The sequence below is a fragment of the Neomonachus schauinslandi genome, chromosome 3, assembly GCF_002201575.2.
Source record: "Neomonachus schauinslandi chromosome 3, ASM220157v2, whole genome shotgun sequence".
Taxonomy (NCBI): domain Eukaryota; kingdom Metazoa; phylum Chordata; class Mammalia; order Carnivora; family Phocidae; genus Neomonachus; species Neomonachus schauinslandi.
Window position 1 is genome coordinate 124,290,447 of NC_058405.1, and position 19,904 is coordinate 124,310,350.

At 34.7% G+C, this 19,904-nt stretch overlaps 1 protein-coding gene across 3 annotated transcripts in view; it reads left to right on the forward strand.

Annotated features, from left to right (window-relative positions):
- SLC4A10 (solute carrier family 4 member 10) overlaps positions 1–19,904 on the forward strand; it is a 299,454-nt gene that overhangs the window by 252,755 nt on the left and 26,795 nt on the right. For all 3 annotated transcript variants that reach the window (XM_044913311.1, XM_044913312.1, XM_044913313.1), the window contains 4 exons: positions 3,815–3,920; positions 9,765–9,926; positions 11,551–11,664; positions 12,715–12,876. In XM_044913311.1, the coding sequence (XP_044769246.1) occupies positions 3,815–3,920; positions 9,765–9,926; positions 11,551–11,664; positions 12,715–12,876 (544 nt within the window). The remainder of the gene's footprint in view (positions 1–3,814; positions 3,921–9,764; positions 9,927–11,550; positions 11,665–12,714; positions 12,877–19,904) is intronic.

Below are 19,904 nucleotides of genomic sequence, written 5' to 3' on the forward strand. Positions count from 1 at the left end.
AAAAAAAAAAAAAAAAAAAAAAAAAAGAATTGTTGAACCACTATATTATACACCTGAAACTAATATAACACTGTATGTTAACTATACTTGAATTAAAATTAAAATTTTAATTAAAAAAATTAAACATAATTATAAATAAATAAATAAATAAAGTGAAGTATTGAAGTCTCCTAATATTATTTGTTACTGTTTATTTTTTCCTTAGTTCTGTCAGTATTTCCTTTCTATATTTCAGTGCTCTGCCGTTAGGTCAGTATACATTTTTAATTGTTGTATCTTTTTAGTGAATTGACCCTTTTATCATTATATAATGTCCTTCTTTGTCTCTTTTTACAATATTTGACCTAAAGTCTATTTTATCTGTTATAATTATGCCCCCCTCCCTGTTCCCTTTAGGTTACCATTTACATCAAGTATCTTTTTTTATTCTTTAACTTTCACCCTATGTGTATCCTTAAATGAAAAGTTTCTTCTAGACACATTTAGTGGATCTTGTTTTTTATCCATTCAGCCACTCTTTGCCTTTGACTGGGGAGTTGAATCCATTTGCATTTAAGTAGTTCTTGATAGGGCAGGATTTACTATTCCATTTTGTTATTTGCTTTCTGTCTTACAGTGTTTTTGTCGCTCTTTTCCTCTTTTTCTGTCTTTGTTTTTTTTTTGGGGGGGGTGGTTTTAGTGACATTGATTCCTTCACAATTTTCTTTTGTGTTTGTTCTACAGGTATTTTCTTTGTGATACCATGGGGCTTACATAAAGCATCTTAGAGTTCTAACAGTCTATTAATAAACTGATAACAAATTCAATTTCATATAAATACTTTTCGCTTTTACTTTCTCCCCTTTACACACTTTATATTATTGAGGTCACAAATCACATTTTTATATCATCTATCCATTAACATATTTTATAGTAATAGTAATTTTTAAATTATTTTATTCCAGAATTTTATACCAGAATTAAAGTGATTTTTTACACACATCCATTACAATATTCTTTTTTGTCTGTGTTTACCCTGACTGCAAGCTTTATACTTTCTTGTGCTTTTGTGTTGCTGTTCAGGGTCTGTTTGTTTTAACTTAAAGAATTTCCTTTAGCATTTCTTACAAAGCAGGTCTAGTGGTGATGAACTCCCTCAATTTTTTTGTTTGTTTGTTTTCGTTTTGTTTTGTTTTCATATCTGGAAAAGTTTTATTTCTCCTTTATTTTTGAATAATAGTTTTGCCAGACATAGCGTTCTTGGTTAGTAGTTTTCCCTTTCAGCACTTTGAATGTATCACCCTTCTCCCTTCTGGCCTACGAAGTTCTTGCTGAAAAATCCACTGAAAGTCTTGAGGTTTTCTTACACATGGTGAATTGCTTTTCTCTTGCTGCCTTCTGAATACTCTCTCTGTCTTTGACTTTTGACAGTTTACTTACAATGTGTCTCAGTGTGGATTTCTTTGAATTCACTATGGTTAGAGTTCTATGGGTTTCTTAAATCTGGATGTCCGTTTCCGTCCCCTTTCTTTAAGTGAGTTTTTTTTCCTTATTCTCTTTCTTTTTCTTCTGGGACTTCCATAATGTATATATTGGTCTGTTTGATGGTATTTAGTATGTTTCTTAGGTATTCTTCATTCTTTTTCATTCTTTTTTCTTTTTTGTTTTTCTGACTGGAAAATTTCAAATGACTTGTCTCTGAGTCCACTGATTCTTTCTTCTCCTTGAGTGAGCCTAGTGTTGAATTGCTCTAGAGAATTTTTCAGTCTAGTTACTATATTTTTCAGCTCCAAAATTTCTGTTTGGCTCTTTTTAGTATTTTCTATCTCTTTGTTGATATTCTCATTTTATTTGTGCATTGTTTTCTCAAGCTCTTTGAGTATCTTTATGATGGTTATTTTAATTTTATGTCAGGTAATTCATATACCTCCATTTCTTTAAGATGAGTTTCTGGAGATTTATTTTGTTCTTTTGTTTAGTCCATGTTTCCCTGTTTCTTATTACTTTGTGGTGGGATTGGCACATTTGAAATAACAGCTCATCTCGTAGTCTTTTTGAATTGGCTTTGTACAGCAGAAGACCTTACTAATCAGCCTGACTAGAGATTCTGGGGGACTCTAACCTTCTTTCTGTTAGGGTTAATGTAACTTTTCTGGAGAAGGGAAGTATTATGTGTAGTAGTAGAAGGAGGATTTCTGGAATCAAGTGTATGTAGTCAGATCTCAATTAGTTTCCACATTTACATCTTCTTCTCTCACTATATTTCTTTGTTTAGTATGAGACCTTGTCTTAGTCCAGACCCTCTTTGGGATTCTACTGGGCAGTCCTTTACTAGTGTTGGAAATCAAGATTTAGAGTGCTTGAATGATATTCCCATGGCCATGCAGCCAGTAAGGAACAGAGCTTTATGTACAGCCAATCTGGGACTTAGGAACCTATAGTTTTAAATAAATTGCATTAATGTATGTCTATTACTGCATTTTAGGTTCCTTTGTTTCCCTTTTGCTGTAGCTTCTCTTTCTGCTACCATGGAGGTCACTGTAGCGCTTCCATATCCTATCTCTTAAAACCCTTGTCACCAGCTTTCTCATTGGAACCCTTTACCCTCTTAGAGGCCTAGTTCAGGTGAGCCCAGCTAAGGAATCTTCTAACCTTCCTTAGTAAGAGAAGGAAGCATGCTTGTTTGTATTACCCAAGTCAAGTAGAGTTTCTTGCTGTAATAGGCACTCAATATTCTTTGAAGCATAAATGAATGGTGTAAAGACCAAATTCCTGATGTAGAAGACACAAGAGAGACTATTGCTTAGGCAGAGGGATTTACCAAGTAGAAACTGTGTGATATTTTTCTATAGAAATAATGTTAGTAATGGTAGTTAGATTCTAGAGTTTATTAATAACATTAAAACAGCAGTTCAACTAATTTTGTTATGCAGTATATATGGGTTAATCTGGGAGCCCAACCACCATTTTTATAAAATGCTTCTATAAGAAAATGCATTCTGAAGGACAAATAGTTTATGAATGAATTTTTGGAAACAAAACCATTTGTAAGTTGAAGTTAACATCTAAGAACGTTAATCTGTTGGTAATCTTTGCTTGTGTCTCCTTCTGATTTATTTATAAAGTTATAAAGAACCGTGAGAGCAAAAATTGCTTTCTATTACATAATAATACCACTGTGCCCAACTCTTGCATTTTCTCTTTGCTCTTATGCCCATCCAGCATTCATTACGTTACCTTCTATGTGGTAGGTACCCAAAAAGCTTTTGTGTATTGATTTTTTTTAAATAACACTGTCACTCATCACAAAGAATAGTATATCCTGAGATACCTAGGGTTCTTCAACCTAATTTGCAAAATTATAAATGACCTTTAGAGTACAGATTAAGTAACTACAACTTTAATTGATATAGTTGTATAATATTAATAAAAATAAGTAAATTATAATAGTAGATTTGGATGTCTATCATTTTTTTTCCATTTAACTTATAGTTTAGGGGCAAATTGTCATGGTAAAGCCTAGAAGGCATCCTGGTTTCAAAGCCTCCAAAAGCCTTGTGCTCTAACCTACACTTTTAAGAATTTCATCTCACTGGGATAAAAAGGGAATGACCTCTTTCATTAGAGAAAATACTATAGAGTAGTCTAATGTCCTGACAGCATATCTATCCTGCTTTCTGGAAATATTGTGTCTTGGAGTTTAGGATGACCTAACTACTTTTCTCTCAGAAGGAGAAAAGTTATGACTGGGGAAGAAGAACCCATCATACATTTGTTTTGAGTATATTGACAAAAAGATACTTAGTTCACAAAAGACACTATTTTGCCTTTTCAGGTGTAACTGTGTAGAACCACATAATCCTAGCAATGATACATTGAAGGAATGGAGGGAGTCCAATATTTCTGCCTCTGACATAATTTGGGAGAATCTAACTGTATCGGTAAGTGAAACTTACAGGCTTTTGTTGACATTTTGAATGAATTATTGCCACTAAAGCAATAATATTTTGAATGGTTAATTACTATAAAAGTAAAAGTTTTATCTTAATTTTAATTTCATTTTTAGGTTTTCATTAGTAAACTGGGGTTTTCTTTCATTATTAAGTTTTACTAATAGTAGGCCTGAATTACTCTAAAAGCAATTGTAATATGACAAGATTAACTGAAGGCACATTAAATAAGAGTGGTGTTGACCTGTTGACCTAAATGAAACCATATGGCAGAACTAAGTCGGCCTTCTGTGTGAAGAACCCAGAACGCTTTTGCTTCACTCTCTAATACTGCTCCAGCTGTTTGGAATATGCTGAGGGGGGAGGGGATGTTTGTTAATATTTCAGTGTAAATACTGAAGTCTTTAGGAAGAACAAAATTCACTATTAACAAAATTCTGGCACCTTCCTCAGGAAGGGCTTTCTTTCTTTCTTTTTTTTTTTTTAAGGATTTTTATTTATTTATTTGACAGAGAGAGAGAGAGAGCACAAGCAGGGTGAGCAGGAGAGGGAGAAGCATGCTCCCCGCTGAGCAGGGAGCCCGATGCAGGGCCTGATCCCAGGATCTTGGGATCATGACCCAAGCCGAAGGCAGACACTTAACCAACTGAGTCACCCAGGTGCCCCAGGAAAGGCTTTCTTACTTGCATTTTCTTCTTATCTCCCACTCAAGAAAAGGAATGGCAAAGATTTTTTACCTATCAGGGTTAAATCCTGTACCTAAAAATTTTGGCTCCCTCTGTTTTGTGATTTCTTTTTTCTCCCTCCTCATATATGCATTTCTCAATTCTTCCTAGTATCTTATAATGTTTGTGCACCTCTTTTTCCATCTATATTTGCATCCTTCTGTTCAATCTAATCTCATAATTGGAGAAATTGAACGTTCTGATTTTAGTAAGTATTAGAATCTGAATTATTCTAGTTATGAACATTACAGTCTAGAGCTCCTGCCACTTTACTTACCTGTATAAGCTCAAATCCCGTTATAACCATCAGCATAACTCTAAATGAGTTCTAGTTCATTTTGTGAAACACATACTATTTTAGCAAGTGATGGAGTTAGTGGAACATAGAAATCTTTTTCTGTTGTACAAATATCACAAAACTCTAGGTATGATTCCTATAAGAGCATTTGACCTATTGCCTATTTTCTCAATTTTCCCCATTAAATGTTTTCTTTCAGAATGAAAATCAAATTACTTGCCCTCAGTTTAAAATTCTATCTTAACCTATATTTTATGACCTTTTTTCTTATCCTAATCATTTTCTCTAGAATCAGCTTTCACTTATTCTTGTTTTCTTCTGTTATAATTAATATTTATTCTGTTCCATCTATTTGTCCCTAGAAAAATAACATTAAAAGACTGTTTCCTTTCAGAAAGCCATTTAAATGGACCAATAAAAGAAATGTTGAGCAAGAAAGAAAGCTACAGTTATTCAGAATTTAAGCATGGGATCATGATTGATCTATTCCGCAGTGTATCTTCCATTTATATTCCCTTTGTGTAAACTGTAGAGATAATATGTCTAAAGAGCCTCTTGCTTGTGCACCTCATCTTGGTATCCCCTTCAATGCAGAAACCCAGTAATCCCATCTCTAGGTTATTTAACATGATAATTTATTCTATGTGTTATATATTTTCTTAATAATTTACTGTTAAATGATAGTATTTATTCTATGTGATGGCAAATCCTTAATAATAAACTTCCTTTTTTTTTTTTTAAAGATTTTATTCATTTATTTGACAGAGACAGACACAGCAAGAGAGGGAACACAAGCAGGGGGAGTGGGAGGGGGAGAAGCAGGCTTCCCACTGAGCAGGGAGCCCAATGTGGGGCTTGATCCCAGGACCCTGGGATCATGACCTGGGCTGAAGGCAGACGCTTAACGACTGAGCCACCCAGGCACCCAATAATAAACTTTCAAAAGACTCATAGCATAAGTGATCTGGCTAGTCATGAATTAATTTTAGACGTTAAAAGTTTTAGGGTCAAACAGAGTATAGTAGAAAATATTTTGCAATCAAAGCAAATCTTGCACTGATTTTTTTTTTTTTTTAAGTCTGTAGTAGGTCTTAGCATTCTGGCAGAAATTTTCATATTATTTTTCATTAGTTAAAAGCAGTTTTTGCAATGGATAATTGCTAATCTTGACCAGAAATAGCCTTTATCACCAAAGGGAATGCTACATAATGAAAAAATCTTGTAATTTTTAAGTCAATGAAGACCATTAAATTTTGGTCTTAATTATTATGCTGGGTTTTTCCCCCAGCACAATCATTAGCATTTTATTAACAAAACACTGTGCTAATGGCTATTATAACTGGTTTTATAAAAATGGTGATAGAACATTTACTTTACATATTATTCATTTGAAAAGTTTTTATTGAATTGTTATGTATCTCATGAATTATAATTTATACCTTGCTAACTCAGCAAGGGTGAAGAATTTTAGCTTTCTTTGATTCTCCCACACTGCTATATGCATAGTAAGTATTCAATAAACATTTAATGATTGTTTTGAAAAACAGCTTCATATCACAAATTTACTATTTAATGCAAGTGTTTTGTTTTGATTCATTTTGTTTTCCAGCTTTATTGAGGTATGTTTGACAAATAAAACTTGCATCTATTTGAGATGTATAACATGATGTTTTGATGTATGTATAAATTCTGAAATGATTACCACAATTAAGCAAGTTAACATACCGGTACATCACCTCACATAGTTACCTTTTCCTTTTTTTCCCGTTCTTCTTCTCGCTCTCTCGCTCTCTCTCTTTTTTTTTTTTTTTTGGTGAGAACCATTAAGATCTACTGCCCTAGCAAATTTCAACAATATAACACAGTATCATTATTCATAGTAATCATGATATATATTAGATCTTCAGAATTTATTCATTCCCCATAACTAAAGCTTTGCGCCCTTTAACCAGTATTTCCCTATTTTCCCTTCTTCGTCCCCACCAGCCCTTGGTAAACACCACTCTGCTTTTTACTTCTATGAGGGTGACTTAGATTCCACATATAAGTGAAATCATGAAGTATTTGTCTTGCCATGTCTGCCTTTTTTCACTTAGCATAATGTCCTTCAAGTTCATTCATGTTTTTTGCAAATGACAGGATTTCCCTCTTTTTTAAGGGTAACTGATATTCCTTTGTATATTTATACCACATTTTCTTAATTCATTCATCCATCTACAGAAATATAGGTTGTTTTCATATTTTGGCTGTTGTGAGTAATGCTTAACTCAGGTCTTTTGTGGCAAGCTGGAATATGTAAGTTTCTTTTATATAAATAAATAAATGTATTTAACAGAATCTTAAAATCAGTCATTACAAGGAATTCTTAAGCAAGGTTTAAAATATTCACATGCAATTAACTAGCAATTGTCTGAGAATTACATATTTAGCTTGTACATATATAAGGGAGAATATACTAATGCCAACTTTAATTTCTTTTAATTAACAAAATAAATATATTTTACTTCTTACCGAACTAAATTTTTGTAAACTTATAAAATTGAAACTTAGAATGTGTTTGAAGAATAATTAGGAGAAATGAGTTTGTCAACCATCATTTTTTAAATTTTTGTAATTGAAACCATATGTTAGATTCAAAAAAGAGAACAGGATTTAGATTTAGTTTTCACTCCTAAATCTTAGGACTGGTTCGTGTGTGTGTGTGTGTGTGTGTGTGTGTGTGTTAGGGTTAAAACCAGAAAATAAATGTAGAATTTTGTAGGTCACAATTTTTCTTTTTAAATAACATACTGCCCCCCACAAAGGAAGAAAAAAACTCACCCTTTTCAAATTTGCTTTGAATTAAAGTAACAAGGCAAGCTACTGGCAATTTATTATAGATTATATGACTGTTAAATGATCCTTTAAGTGGCATCTATGTTCTCAAGGATTGAGAGCAAGAACCAGCCAAGTCCAAGGAATATTTAGAAGACTTGTATATCTGCAAAAAAGACTGAAGACAGCCACAAATCTACAAATGATGTGTTTGCAGTGGAGCGTCTAGCTCCTCTTTGTGTTTTGCCATTCTACTTAACCATTACTTTGCTTAATGACTGCTCTGCTAGCACCTCTGGACAGGAGCAAGAGAAAAGACTAAAAATGCAAGGATTCACTTTTGATACTTTATCTTTTAAGAGTTTTGAGAGAAGGAAAATAAAACCATAATTGTGGCTGGGTAAATGTGGTTTCTTTGGTCTTTTAATTAACCAAGTTATTGTGCTCTGTCTTAGCTTAATATAGATAACTGGAACTCAACTTTAGCTTGCAAGGAAAATATTTGGGGCTAGATTAGAAAAGGGGACAATTCTTTTAGATAATCATAAGGTAAGCTAACAATATTTTTCAAGAATCCTAGCCTTAGGGGTAGCTGCCCTAAATAGATTTTACTGGTTGTTGGTTTGTTTTTAGATAAAAATGTGGCTATCTGTGATTTATTCTAAAATCTTTTGAAGGTACAGAAGCAGAAGGATCCTCAATAAATTCAATTTCTCTTTAGGTCCAGAATATCTCAAGTACTACTAATGAGGTCACCGGATCACTTAAATCATGATTTTTTGTTTTGAAAAAAAAAAAAAAGTAATACTTCAGTAATCTAATCTTCAGTATAAAATAAGAGAAACCAAAATGAGTTTAAAAGAGAATTTTTATTTCATTTCAGAATATTAATGTTTAAAATGCTCAGTTTTTCTTGGAGAAAAGAAATTTTTTTGCCTTTGCTGCCACCTCATGGCTAAGGTAGTAATTAGGATGATCCTTCAGGGGCTTATAAAAATATATACCAGGAAAAAAACAAAAAACGAGAAGTCATAATAAATATGAGCTTTGCCTTGCTCATGTAGTAACTTTCTCTCTTTTGTTCTGTAATCTAAATTTGAGCCACATCATTGACTCCCAATTTTATTCTAGTAGGAATGTATCATGGTTTTCTTGTTGCTTTCTCACCTTTCCTGGTAGCTTTTGGATGAGATAATTCCACAAAATTATTGTTCTTCTTAAATGTGCAATAGGGCGCCTGGGTGGCTCAGTTGGTTAAGCAACTGCCTTCGGCTCAGGTCATGATCCTGGAGTCCCAGGATCGAGTCCCGCATCGGGCTCCCTGCTCAGCGAGAAGCCTGCTTCTCCCTCTGACCCTCCCCCCTCTCATGTACTCTCTCTCATTCTCGCTCTCTCAAATAAATAAATGAATCTTTAAATGTGCAATAATATTTCCACCATAGGCACCATGTTTGTACCAAAGCTCTGCTGTCCAGCAGCGGTGAGGACACAGCAAATTACTTAACTTCCTATGTCTCAGTTTCCTCAGACAGGAAATAGAAATAATGACATCTCCCTATTTCATAGGGTTGATGTGGGAATTAATTAAGATGATATACTTAAATGTCTTGGTGTAGTGTTGACCCTAGTAACCCCCACCCACTATCACATATGTCATATTTTCAATAAATCTAGTGTTAGGAACTTAGCGGATGTGAGGTTAAATATACATTGATTGGTAGGTCAATTAGTTTTATAGATTTAAATTTAACTTGAAAGAAAGCAAAAATTTTAAAAGTGGTTCATGTTCAATTTGAACATAATATAAATCTCCAATATTGCTCACTACCTATCCAAATAGAATTCATAAAGCTTACTCAGATGGCTATTAAATCGTTGAGAGCCATAGATGAAGAGCTTCAACATCTCAACTACAGTTGATCTTAGACGTTAGTTTTCCGAAAGAAATGTGTCCTTTCCTTTCTTAACTAGCTCCATTTGTTTTACTTCCTCTGGCAGGAATGCAAGTCATTGCATGGAGAATATGTTGGACGAGCCTGTGGCCACGATCACCCGTATGTACCAGATGTTCTGTTTTGGTCAGTGATCCTGTTCTTTTCCACAGTCACTCTGTCAGCTACCCTGAAGCAGTTCAAGACTAGCCGCTATTTTCCAACCAAGGTACTTAGACTAGAATTTTCCTGATCCAAACATAAACCAACATAGAGCATGTGATAGAGTCATATGTGTTTTAAGACAAAAGCAATAGCAATTGCTGCCATCAAAGGAGCCACTAAAAGGCTGTGTGTGTGTGTGTGTGTGTGTGTGTGTGTGTGAGGGAGCGGCCAGGTTAGGAGTGAGGTGCGGGGAGAGAGGTGAAGAGAGATCATTTTGTGATACAGGTGCCATAGGACTGCACATGCCCTCGAGGCTTTTATGCTAACTTCAGATCCCAAAGATAAACTCGCACTCTCCCACTTACGCTTTTGGAAATCCGAAGCCCACACTGCATTCCTGATTGTCACTTTCTTGCCTAGTGAACAGTGGGAGCTATTCCAGCCTGACAGATACCTCCTAGGAGCCACAGTTACATTCTCTAATTGGGAAAGCCCCTGCAAGACTCATTGGAACACTATTCTCTTTTTCATTTTTAAAGTGTCAGTCCCTCCCCCTAACCCACCACGTTTGCATCTGCATATTTGGAGAGGAAAGTAAACAGAGAAACAGCTTAGTTCAATATTTAACACTGCAATGTAACACCTATAATGTCTGACTCAGCCAAAAAGAAAAAAAAAAGAAAAAAGAAAGAAAAGGAACAAGAAAACAAGCTTTTTAGGGATGAGCTAAAGATTATGATCAAAATTCTACTCTAAGAAAATGTTTTAAGAACTGTTTCTTCCAGAGAAAACTTCTGTTTTTGTCACCTCTTCCTTCCCTAAGGCGGAAGATTAATTCCTTCCCCTCCCAAAGCTCAATTTGATTGATACAAATTTTTTTGGTAAGTTGAAACAATAATCTCCTCCATTTTGTGTGGGTGTATGTGTCATAAAGTCATCCTAATAGAAGCCATACCTAGTTGATGTTTGTAATAAGGATTTTTTTTTTCTCAAAGATGGCTTTATAAATGAAAAATGGCTTTAAAACTGGCATACACTTATCTTGATGAGCACTGAGTAATAAACAGAATTGTTGAATCACTATATTGTACACCTGAAACTAATATAATGCTATATGTTAACTATGCTGGAATTAAATTTTTTTTAAAAAGAAAAAATATCTGGCTTACACAGAATAACTTTAAAATTTTCCCACTCTGTTGTACACATTCCCTGCTGCCATACTTAACAACCCAGATAAACCAGCCAAAATATTGTGCTTCTTCAATATAAATAGATTCTTTTATTATGCTTTAGGTTTATCATATTAAAATGTTACCTGTGGGAGAAAGAATCCTAAAATTCAGCCAGATTCTGGCCATGCAATCTTATTCTGTGTTGTAAATATTCACACACTTGAGCTCATAATAAACTAACATTTTAAAAACTGAAAGCAGCGCAATCACCATTGTAGCTATTACATAATGCCTCATTCTAGAAAGGTTGAGTGCATATCCATCTTAATAACAGAATACAGAAATATATATACAGGTTCTGACAGAGCTAATGATAATATTATAGTAAGCATAAAATATAATATTATGATACTGTGTCATAAACTGATTATAAATTTTGATTTTGGATTATGTTCTTGAGTATTCCTTACCATTTATAATTCTTTAAGTGACAAGTGTTTTCATTATTTTTAGGTTCGATCCATAGTGAGTGACTTTGCTGTCTTTCTTACAATTCTGTGTATGGTTTTAATTGACTATGCCATTGGGATCCCATCTCCAAAACTACAAGTACCAAGTGTTTTCAAGGTGAAGTTATCATACCATTTATAATCTATTTCTCCATCTCTAGGTCTAATCTTCATTTAGATGATGGCTATAATCCTAGTACTTGAGGTTTTCATGAAAATATAAGGAATATAGATTAATAGAGCATTCATTAAAATGCCCACAACATGGCTAAAATTTTGGTCTAATATTAAAAAGAAAAAAACAGAAATGGAATCTAGAGGCCACTTGAAAAAATTTCCTGTCAATTATTCCAGTAAGAATATCCAAACACAACACTCCTGAAAGATAAGGAAGCATTCTGAAACTAAAGGAAAATGCATTATCTTGATGAAAAATTGCACAGTGGATAGGGCTTTGGAAAAGAGATAAAATTAGGTCTGGAATAGAATTTTGACCATGTTACTAAGTATGTAACCTTGGGCCAGTTACTTAACTTCTCTGAGCCTCAGTTTTCTCACCTGTCAAACGGGACTGGGAGGTCCTCAAAGAAATGTCAAAATGAATTCCTTTGGGACTCATCTCAGGCACCGGCAATGTTTAGAACCAATCCCGGAGCTCCTGATATGACCAAGTGTCTTTTTGCCATTTTCACATAATGGCCTGTGGACACATCTAAAATAAGAGTTATATACAGTTGTCAATGTGCTATTTATAAATGTAAATAAATTTGCCAACTGTAAATGGTAAATATTAATATTATTTTATGGTTCTATAGGTATTAATTAAGAACATAGATTTTTGAGCCAGTTTGTCAGAGTTTAAATTTTTCCACCACTTACCACCTTTGGGACCTTGGGCAATTTACTGACTCCGCTATGCCTTGGTTTTATTATCTGCACCTTCTTTAGAGTGTTGTGAAGAAAAAAACCAGTTAAAATATTTAAAGTACTTAGACTGGTGACTTGTATCTGATAAATGCTTTGTAAATATGACTATTATTATTAAGTATAGCTCATTTAGCATATCAATTTATAATTAGGGCTTTCCTGGTAGCATCTGTAAGATATAATTTGATTAGGTATTCATTAATCCAGTTACTAACTATGTACATTGTTTAATTTCTTGCAGCCTACCAGAGATGATCGTGGCTGGTTTGTTACACCTTTAGGTCCAAATCCATGGTGGACAGTAATAGCTGCTATTATTCCAGCTCTGCTTTGTACTATTCTTATTTTTATGGACCAACAGATTACAGCGGTCATCATCAACAGAAAAGAACATAAGCTAAAGGTATATTTTAACATCCATTTTAATGTAAATCACTGTGGCTTAACCGACATTGATTAATGTTCATTATACTTTACCTGCACTCTCTAGTCATTTATATAGTGAAGTATTAATGTTTTCAGGTTTGTAATTTTTATTGTCTATATTCATGATTCTTTGTCTCACAATGAGCTTAAAATTAATTAAATTTATTTTATTTTATTTTTTTATTTTATTTATTTTTTATTTTTTATTTTTTATTTAAAAGATTTTATTTATTTATTTGAGAGAGAGAGAATGAGAGAGAGCAAGCACATGAGAGGGGGGAGGGTCAGAGGGAGAAGCAGACTCCCCGCCGAGCAGGGAGCCTGATGCGGGACTCGATCCAGGGACTCCAGGATCATGACCTGAGCCGAAGGCAGTCGCCCAACCAACTGAGCCACCCAGGCGCCCAAAATTAATTAATTTTTAATTAATGTATTTATAGCACTTGGCTGAGCCTAAACTCCGAAACCTTACTTCCAGGACTTAAAATAATACACTTTGCAGAGGTTGTAACTTTCTTTACCATGTTTAACATATTTTAATGAAATAACAGTCTATTCTGGTAAAGGGCAGCTTTACCAATTTGTCTTGTATATACGGTTCCTCTACTTCTCTATTTGACCCTAAGTATGCCTATTAGATTGCATTCATTATTGGAACAAATTATATCTTCTCGTTTGGTTTGGTTATTCATCTGTCCTTAGTGACTATGACAACAAAACCTGGCCATAAATGTTATAGTTTGTAAGTGATATCTTTGTTGAGTTTTATTGCAGATTTCAATACTTTTTTCATAAACTAAGAGAATAAATATGGATATATCTTACTTATTATATTCTGACCCTGCCATTTTACAATTGTGAATAATCAAAGTTGTTCACTGGTGTGCAATATTTCTGAGATATTCAATGTGAGCACTGTTAAATGAAATCCATGCTATGAATGAGTGGTCAAAAATAATCCAAATCAGGGACACCTGGGTGGCTCAGTCAGTTAAGCCTCTGCCTTTGGCTCAGGTCATGATCCTGGGGTCCTGGGATCGAGTCCCGCATCGGGCTCCATGCTCAGCGGGAGCCTGCTTCTCCCTCTGCCTGCCACTCCCCCTGCTTGTGCTCTCTCTCTCTGATAAATAAATAAATAAATCTTTAAAAAAATAATCCAAATCAAATCTTCTAAAAGCAGAACATGTACAGTTAATCAAGTTGTTTTGTTCTTGTATCCTGAGATAATCCCCAGCTATCTTCATATACTCTCTAAATTCTAGGGAAAGGCTCCTTTTCAGAGCAACAGAAATCAGACTTTAAAGAATTTTATAAGTATGATTGTTAGAAGGATTAAACAATCTCTAATTGAACTATTTGGTGGAAAATAGTAATGGCGTTAACACATAAGAAAGCACAATTATTTCTAATAAATCTTACTAAAAAGGAATTTTATGTATATGTTGGAGGAGAATGTGTGTCTATCTGAAAACAAAGAGCATTCTTCATTCTCTTTATAGAAAGTAACTCAAGTGCTCAAAACTCTTTCTGAAAGGAGTTTGTTCAATTCACTTTTTGCTTTTGTCAAATAAAATTCTTAATTATGTGGAATTTAAGAAACAAAACAAATGAGCAAAGGGAAGAAAAGAGAGAGGGGGGGCGCCTGGGTGGCTCAGTTGGTTAAGCGTCTGCTTTCGGCTCCAGTCATGATCTCAGGGTCCTGGGATTGAGCCCAGGGTCCTGGGACTGAGCTCAGGGTCCTGGAATTGACCTTCCTACTCAGTGGGGGGCCTGCTTCTCCCTCTGCCTGCCGCTCCCCTCCCCCACTTTTGCTCTCTCTTTTATCCTGTCAGAGAGAGAGAGACAAACCAAGAAACATACTCTGAACTGTAGAGAACAAACTGATGGTTACCAGAGGGGAGTGGGGGGATGGGTAAAATAGGTGATGGGGATTAAGGAGTTCACTTGTTGTGATGAGCACTGGGTGTTGTATGGAAGTGTTGAATCACTATATTGTACACCTGAAACTAATATCACACTGTATGTTAACTAACTGGAATTTAAATAAAAACTTTTTTAAAAAGGTAATTTTACAAAAATATCTCAAAAAGTCTTAGGAACTAGACAAGTGGTATGCTAGTACATGCTTAACAACCAGTTCTCTGCATTTAAAAGAGAGAGACCCTGTTTTATAATGTTTGCTGATTTTCATGGTGTGAATACTTCCACCATGACCCATTTCAAGTTACCAATGTGATATCAATTGGTAGGAAAAAAATTCTGAAAATTGAACAATTGGTTCTCATAAGCCTATATGAGCTGGATCCAAAACTACTCCATTCAATATTGGAAACTTTGAGTGATATACAGCCCTCAAAACAAGGAATTCAGATTTCCAAGTTTAATAGCCTACTTACTTAATAAGAATTACTTAAAAATATTATTTGCTTTTAAGATATCAGTCATCTGCAAAAGCAAATTCTACCACAACGTAATTGTGAAAGTTACATAGTTGATTAAATAGATCTATAAAACATGTGTACATACTTTAGGTTGAAAATTGTTAGTCTGTTAACTCTCTAAGAAGTAGGAAAACATTTTCCTAGACACCAATTTATTTTTTAGAACTGAAAATATCTCTGTATTTCTCACAAAGTAATATATGATTTTGGTTTAAAAATTAGACAATATAAAAAGTTAAAAGACAAAAATGAAAAACACTATCATTTCATTTCCTAGAGATTACATTGTTAAAATTTTGATATATAGCCAAATACATGTTTTCATACTACATATGTTACTTGTATTATTTTTCATGTAAGAACATTATCATGGTAGTCATCCCATACCAACCATACAAATCTGATTATCCTTTTTAATGGCTGTATATATATATTTCATTATATGACATATTTTAAAATGAGCTCAAAGGCTCCTATTTTTAGGAAGAAAGTAAGCCTTATAATTATTGTTTTCCTTTCAAAGGAAGTTAGATTTTTTGTTTTTGTTTTTAGCCTTTATAATTAGGCAGAAATTCCCCTGATTTTGCTGAAAAATCATTCTTTGTAACGACTATCAGCTAAACTAATACAGGCAGTACTTTTTCCCTACATATTAATGGAATCATATTGAAACAAAATGCAGAATTAAGTGAAGGTTTGCTGAGAGTGCTATAACCTTTTGGTTCATTCTGTATCCTTTTCTTTCTAGGTCTCTCAACCTTATAAATCACATAACAGCTGTTCCTTGTTCTTCATGAGCCTGTGGTAGGCCCTTGACATTCGTAGCCTTTCCAAAGCTCTAAATCAACAAATATAGTATATTTCCCTCTTTACATATCATGTAGAATAGCTAAAATACCATAAAACATCCTTTAAATGGTCTTTTCAAGGGCTTGTATATGTAGAATTAAATGTAGCTTTAAAGCATTTAATGTTTTTGTCACTGAAATAAACTTGAGGCTGTATTACTAAAATAGATTACATGATTTGTAATTAATTTTCATTATACAAATAAATGACTATGCAATCAAAAGATTTATATTTTATCCCTTAATAGGCTGGATTTAGTAAACAATAGAGAAAATGATTTAATCATACTTTCTGCTATATTGCCATGAGTAGAATTAATCTTTTTCTAAGATTTATTTATTTATTTGAGAGAGTGAGCATGGAGGGGAGGGGCAGAGGGAAAGAGAGAGAGTCCTAAGCGGACTCTCCACTGAACCTAATAGAGGCAGGGGGTAGGGGGAGTCTCAATCTTATGACCCTGAGATCACGACCTGAACCAAAACCAAGAGTCGGACACTCAACTGACTGCGCCACCCAGGTGCCCCATGAATTAATCTTTTCTTGGTCACTGTAAGTCTGAACATTCCATCCTCCTCCTCAGATGTGGATGTTTGCAAAGCAAATTCCTTCCAGTGGAGACATATTTTATCTACACTGAACACTTTTTTATTCTTATTGTTTGCCTATAATCATTGTCCTCTATAAGCTTCAGTATCGTGCTGTCTGCTGCCGCTGATTTTCCTGCTAACAACAACAAAAGATCGCCTTCTCAGGACAGTCTTGACTCAGAGTAACGGTTTGTTCCATAGCCGCTTTCCCTACCTGTTGCTTCACTGAAATGTTTGCACAGTCCCCTGGCTTTGACTTGAACCACATTGTCAGGAAAAGATACGTGTTTCTTGAGTATATCCCCAGACCACAAGTTAACCACATTTTCAGCTTTTACTGATTTTTTTTTATCCCTTGAAAACCCATTTTTACCTTGGTTGGATCATGCCCTGAAATAGTTTAATGAATCATGTTTTCTAGTTTCTGTATCAAGCACCCAGTGGACTCTACCTCATGTATCTTAGTCCGTGTCATATATCCAAGTCACCTTGGAATTCATCATTTTGATGTCTCCCAAACTTACATTTTCACCTTTTCTTCATTTCCATTACTGAAGCAGTTGTTTTCTTATAGAGCATTTTTTCATGCCATTAAAAATATTTTTTATCATTTTGAGAGTGTTACTACATACACAGTAAAGCTGTGTTGAGCTAAAGAAATTGGCCCAGCTCACTAAGTGACTTCCTCCTCCCTCAGAATGAAGAAGCTCAAATTAGCAAAATTCCAATTCACTGCACCTCATGATCTTTTGGGTCATTCAAGAGTGATAGAAGCTGCAAATGTAAAAACTTGAGAAAACAAATTATCATCTATATTATATATAGGTATAGATCTGTACTCCAACACTTTTTGTTTTCTTACCTAGAAAAGTGGATAGGCATAGGTTTGCTGACTCCCTTTGAAAAGCATTAGAAATAGCTGTTTTAAAAAAAGCACATTCTCTAAAAGTGGAAAGAAAGATACTATCTTACAGAAAAGAAAGTTTCTGTTAAGCTACAAACTGTGGGCTTTTCTACATGTTTCTGTAGACAGTTCAGGCTTCTTTTGACATCATTTTTAATAAACAGCAATACAATCTCAGATCACTTGAGTAAATGAATGCATTTGCAACATTCATTTGGCACCACATTCTCTTGATGATTATGGCATTTGATATGTTCTTTTTTGCCCTCTTTGTCAGCCTGGTTCTTCATGTCAATCTATAGTCTTTTATGTGGTTAACTTGACAGATGCAGGAAATGGCTGCCAAGCTTTGAAATGAATTTTTTCAGCAGTGGCATCTGGGTATCAGATGGTCCCCTTGGCTGGCCTCTTGTCTTGCTGCATGTTGGTTTTAGTGGGGTCTGGTGTAGCATCACCTGTTGCTATGTTCCCTTTTCCTCCCATATGTCCATTTCCTGTGATTCGTGAATGAAAGTGAGAATAAAAGCTCTGATTCTGTCTTTATTTCAGAAAAAAAAAATCTACAGAAATATGTTAGAAGGTACAGAGTTCTCTCTCTGACAAAGGGATACTTCCCTTTGGCTGTCACGCCTCTCAGCTAATGATTTGGGTACAAAGACCAAGTTTTAAGATATTTAATGAAAGGCAAGAAGGATGATGATGATTAATTAGTGGAACTGCCAGAACTGCTTTATTTCCTTTGATTCTCATTACATTAAGATGCTCCCATTGCTGTACAACATAACTAGGGAGAAATTGTATTTCTGTTTTTATTAGATGCTTGTACAAAGCTAGCTTTCTAAATTTAAAAATGAAATTATTCACTCGGAAACCATTATTTTGTCTGCTTCCTGCAATCCAGAAGCCCACTGTTTATGTTTGTATTGTCTTTTTAAAATGCTAGGTAAGAGCTATAGGAAATCACCATCGTGAAGAAGGCCTTTCTTCTATTATTAAGCTCTAGCGAGCTTGGACCCTGGGAGGGTCCAGGGTGTGCTAAAAGGACAAGCCAGACTCTCAGAGCCCCTGTTCTCTGCCCTTCCCTGATGTTTATCTCATGGCTGTTAGCACCTCTTCCATTCTCTCCTAGCAGTACCGTAACTTTGCAAAACGGCCCAGGGGGCACCATTCACATCACTGGTGAAGACATGCTCCTTTAAAGGGACCAAAATTTGGGTTCTATTCTATGCAGCCACATCTTCCAAACTATTCATTTGAAAGGACGAGAAGACCGTAGTGTGGCCCTGGTTAAGCTTCTTCCTATGCCGATTTGCTGACAGCAGAGTGTTTCTCTTCCCACCCTCCAGCTCTTAGTAATAAAGATCTTTGCCGAATTACTTGCAAAAAAAGAGTTTCTAGAGTCATAGTGACAAGGTTAGGCATTCTGGTGAAGCCAACCCAAGGAAGGGCACTATGAATTGGTGACAACACAAGAGGAAAATGTCCTTGTGTGGATAGCTGCCATTTTGTCCTCACCGTTGTCTCCTGCACTTTTATATTTGACAGGGGTAAGCAGAAAGGACAGGAGGTACAGCTGACTTTAAGAGTGTTTTTCTTAATCAAACAATTAACAAGACAAAATAGCAGAAAGAAAACACAACCATGACAAATATGCAGCAAATACTCAAGATGTTTCACACTCTAGGCTATATGAGTTTCATAGTAACTAGAAACTGCTTGCAGTTTGGTAAAACTGCCTGTAAAAAAAAAAAATCAGAATTATTCCTCTTGAAGAATTGGTAATTTCTGCTCATACTCATAATAACAAATGTAACGGCTATATTTATTTTAAATTATACTTATTAAACCTGATTCTGAAAGATGTTTTAATGAAGCATATTTCCCTTTAAAAAAGCCAACCTGTACCTTATTGATTGCTTATTGTGCACCAATGATTGTGTTAAAAACTATAGGAAATACTGAGAAATTATACGATACGTTACCTGCCCTTAAGAAACACATCCTTCTATTGAGGAACCTTGAAACAAATGAGTATAAATAAAAATTTATTGTTCAATTGCCAGAATGTAATAGCCCCTAACATTTACGGATTGCTTACTATATATCAGACATTGTTCTGAATAATTTTCAAAATTAAATAATTTAATTCTCACAACAACCCAGTGAAGTGACTCCTGTTATCACCATCATCTTTTTTCATCTAGGGAAACAGAGGCACAAGAGG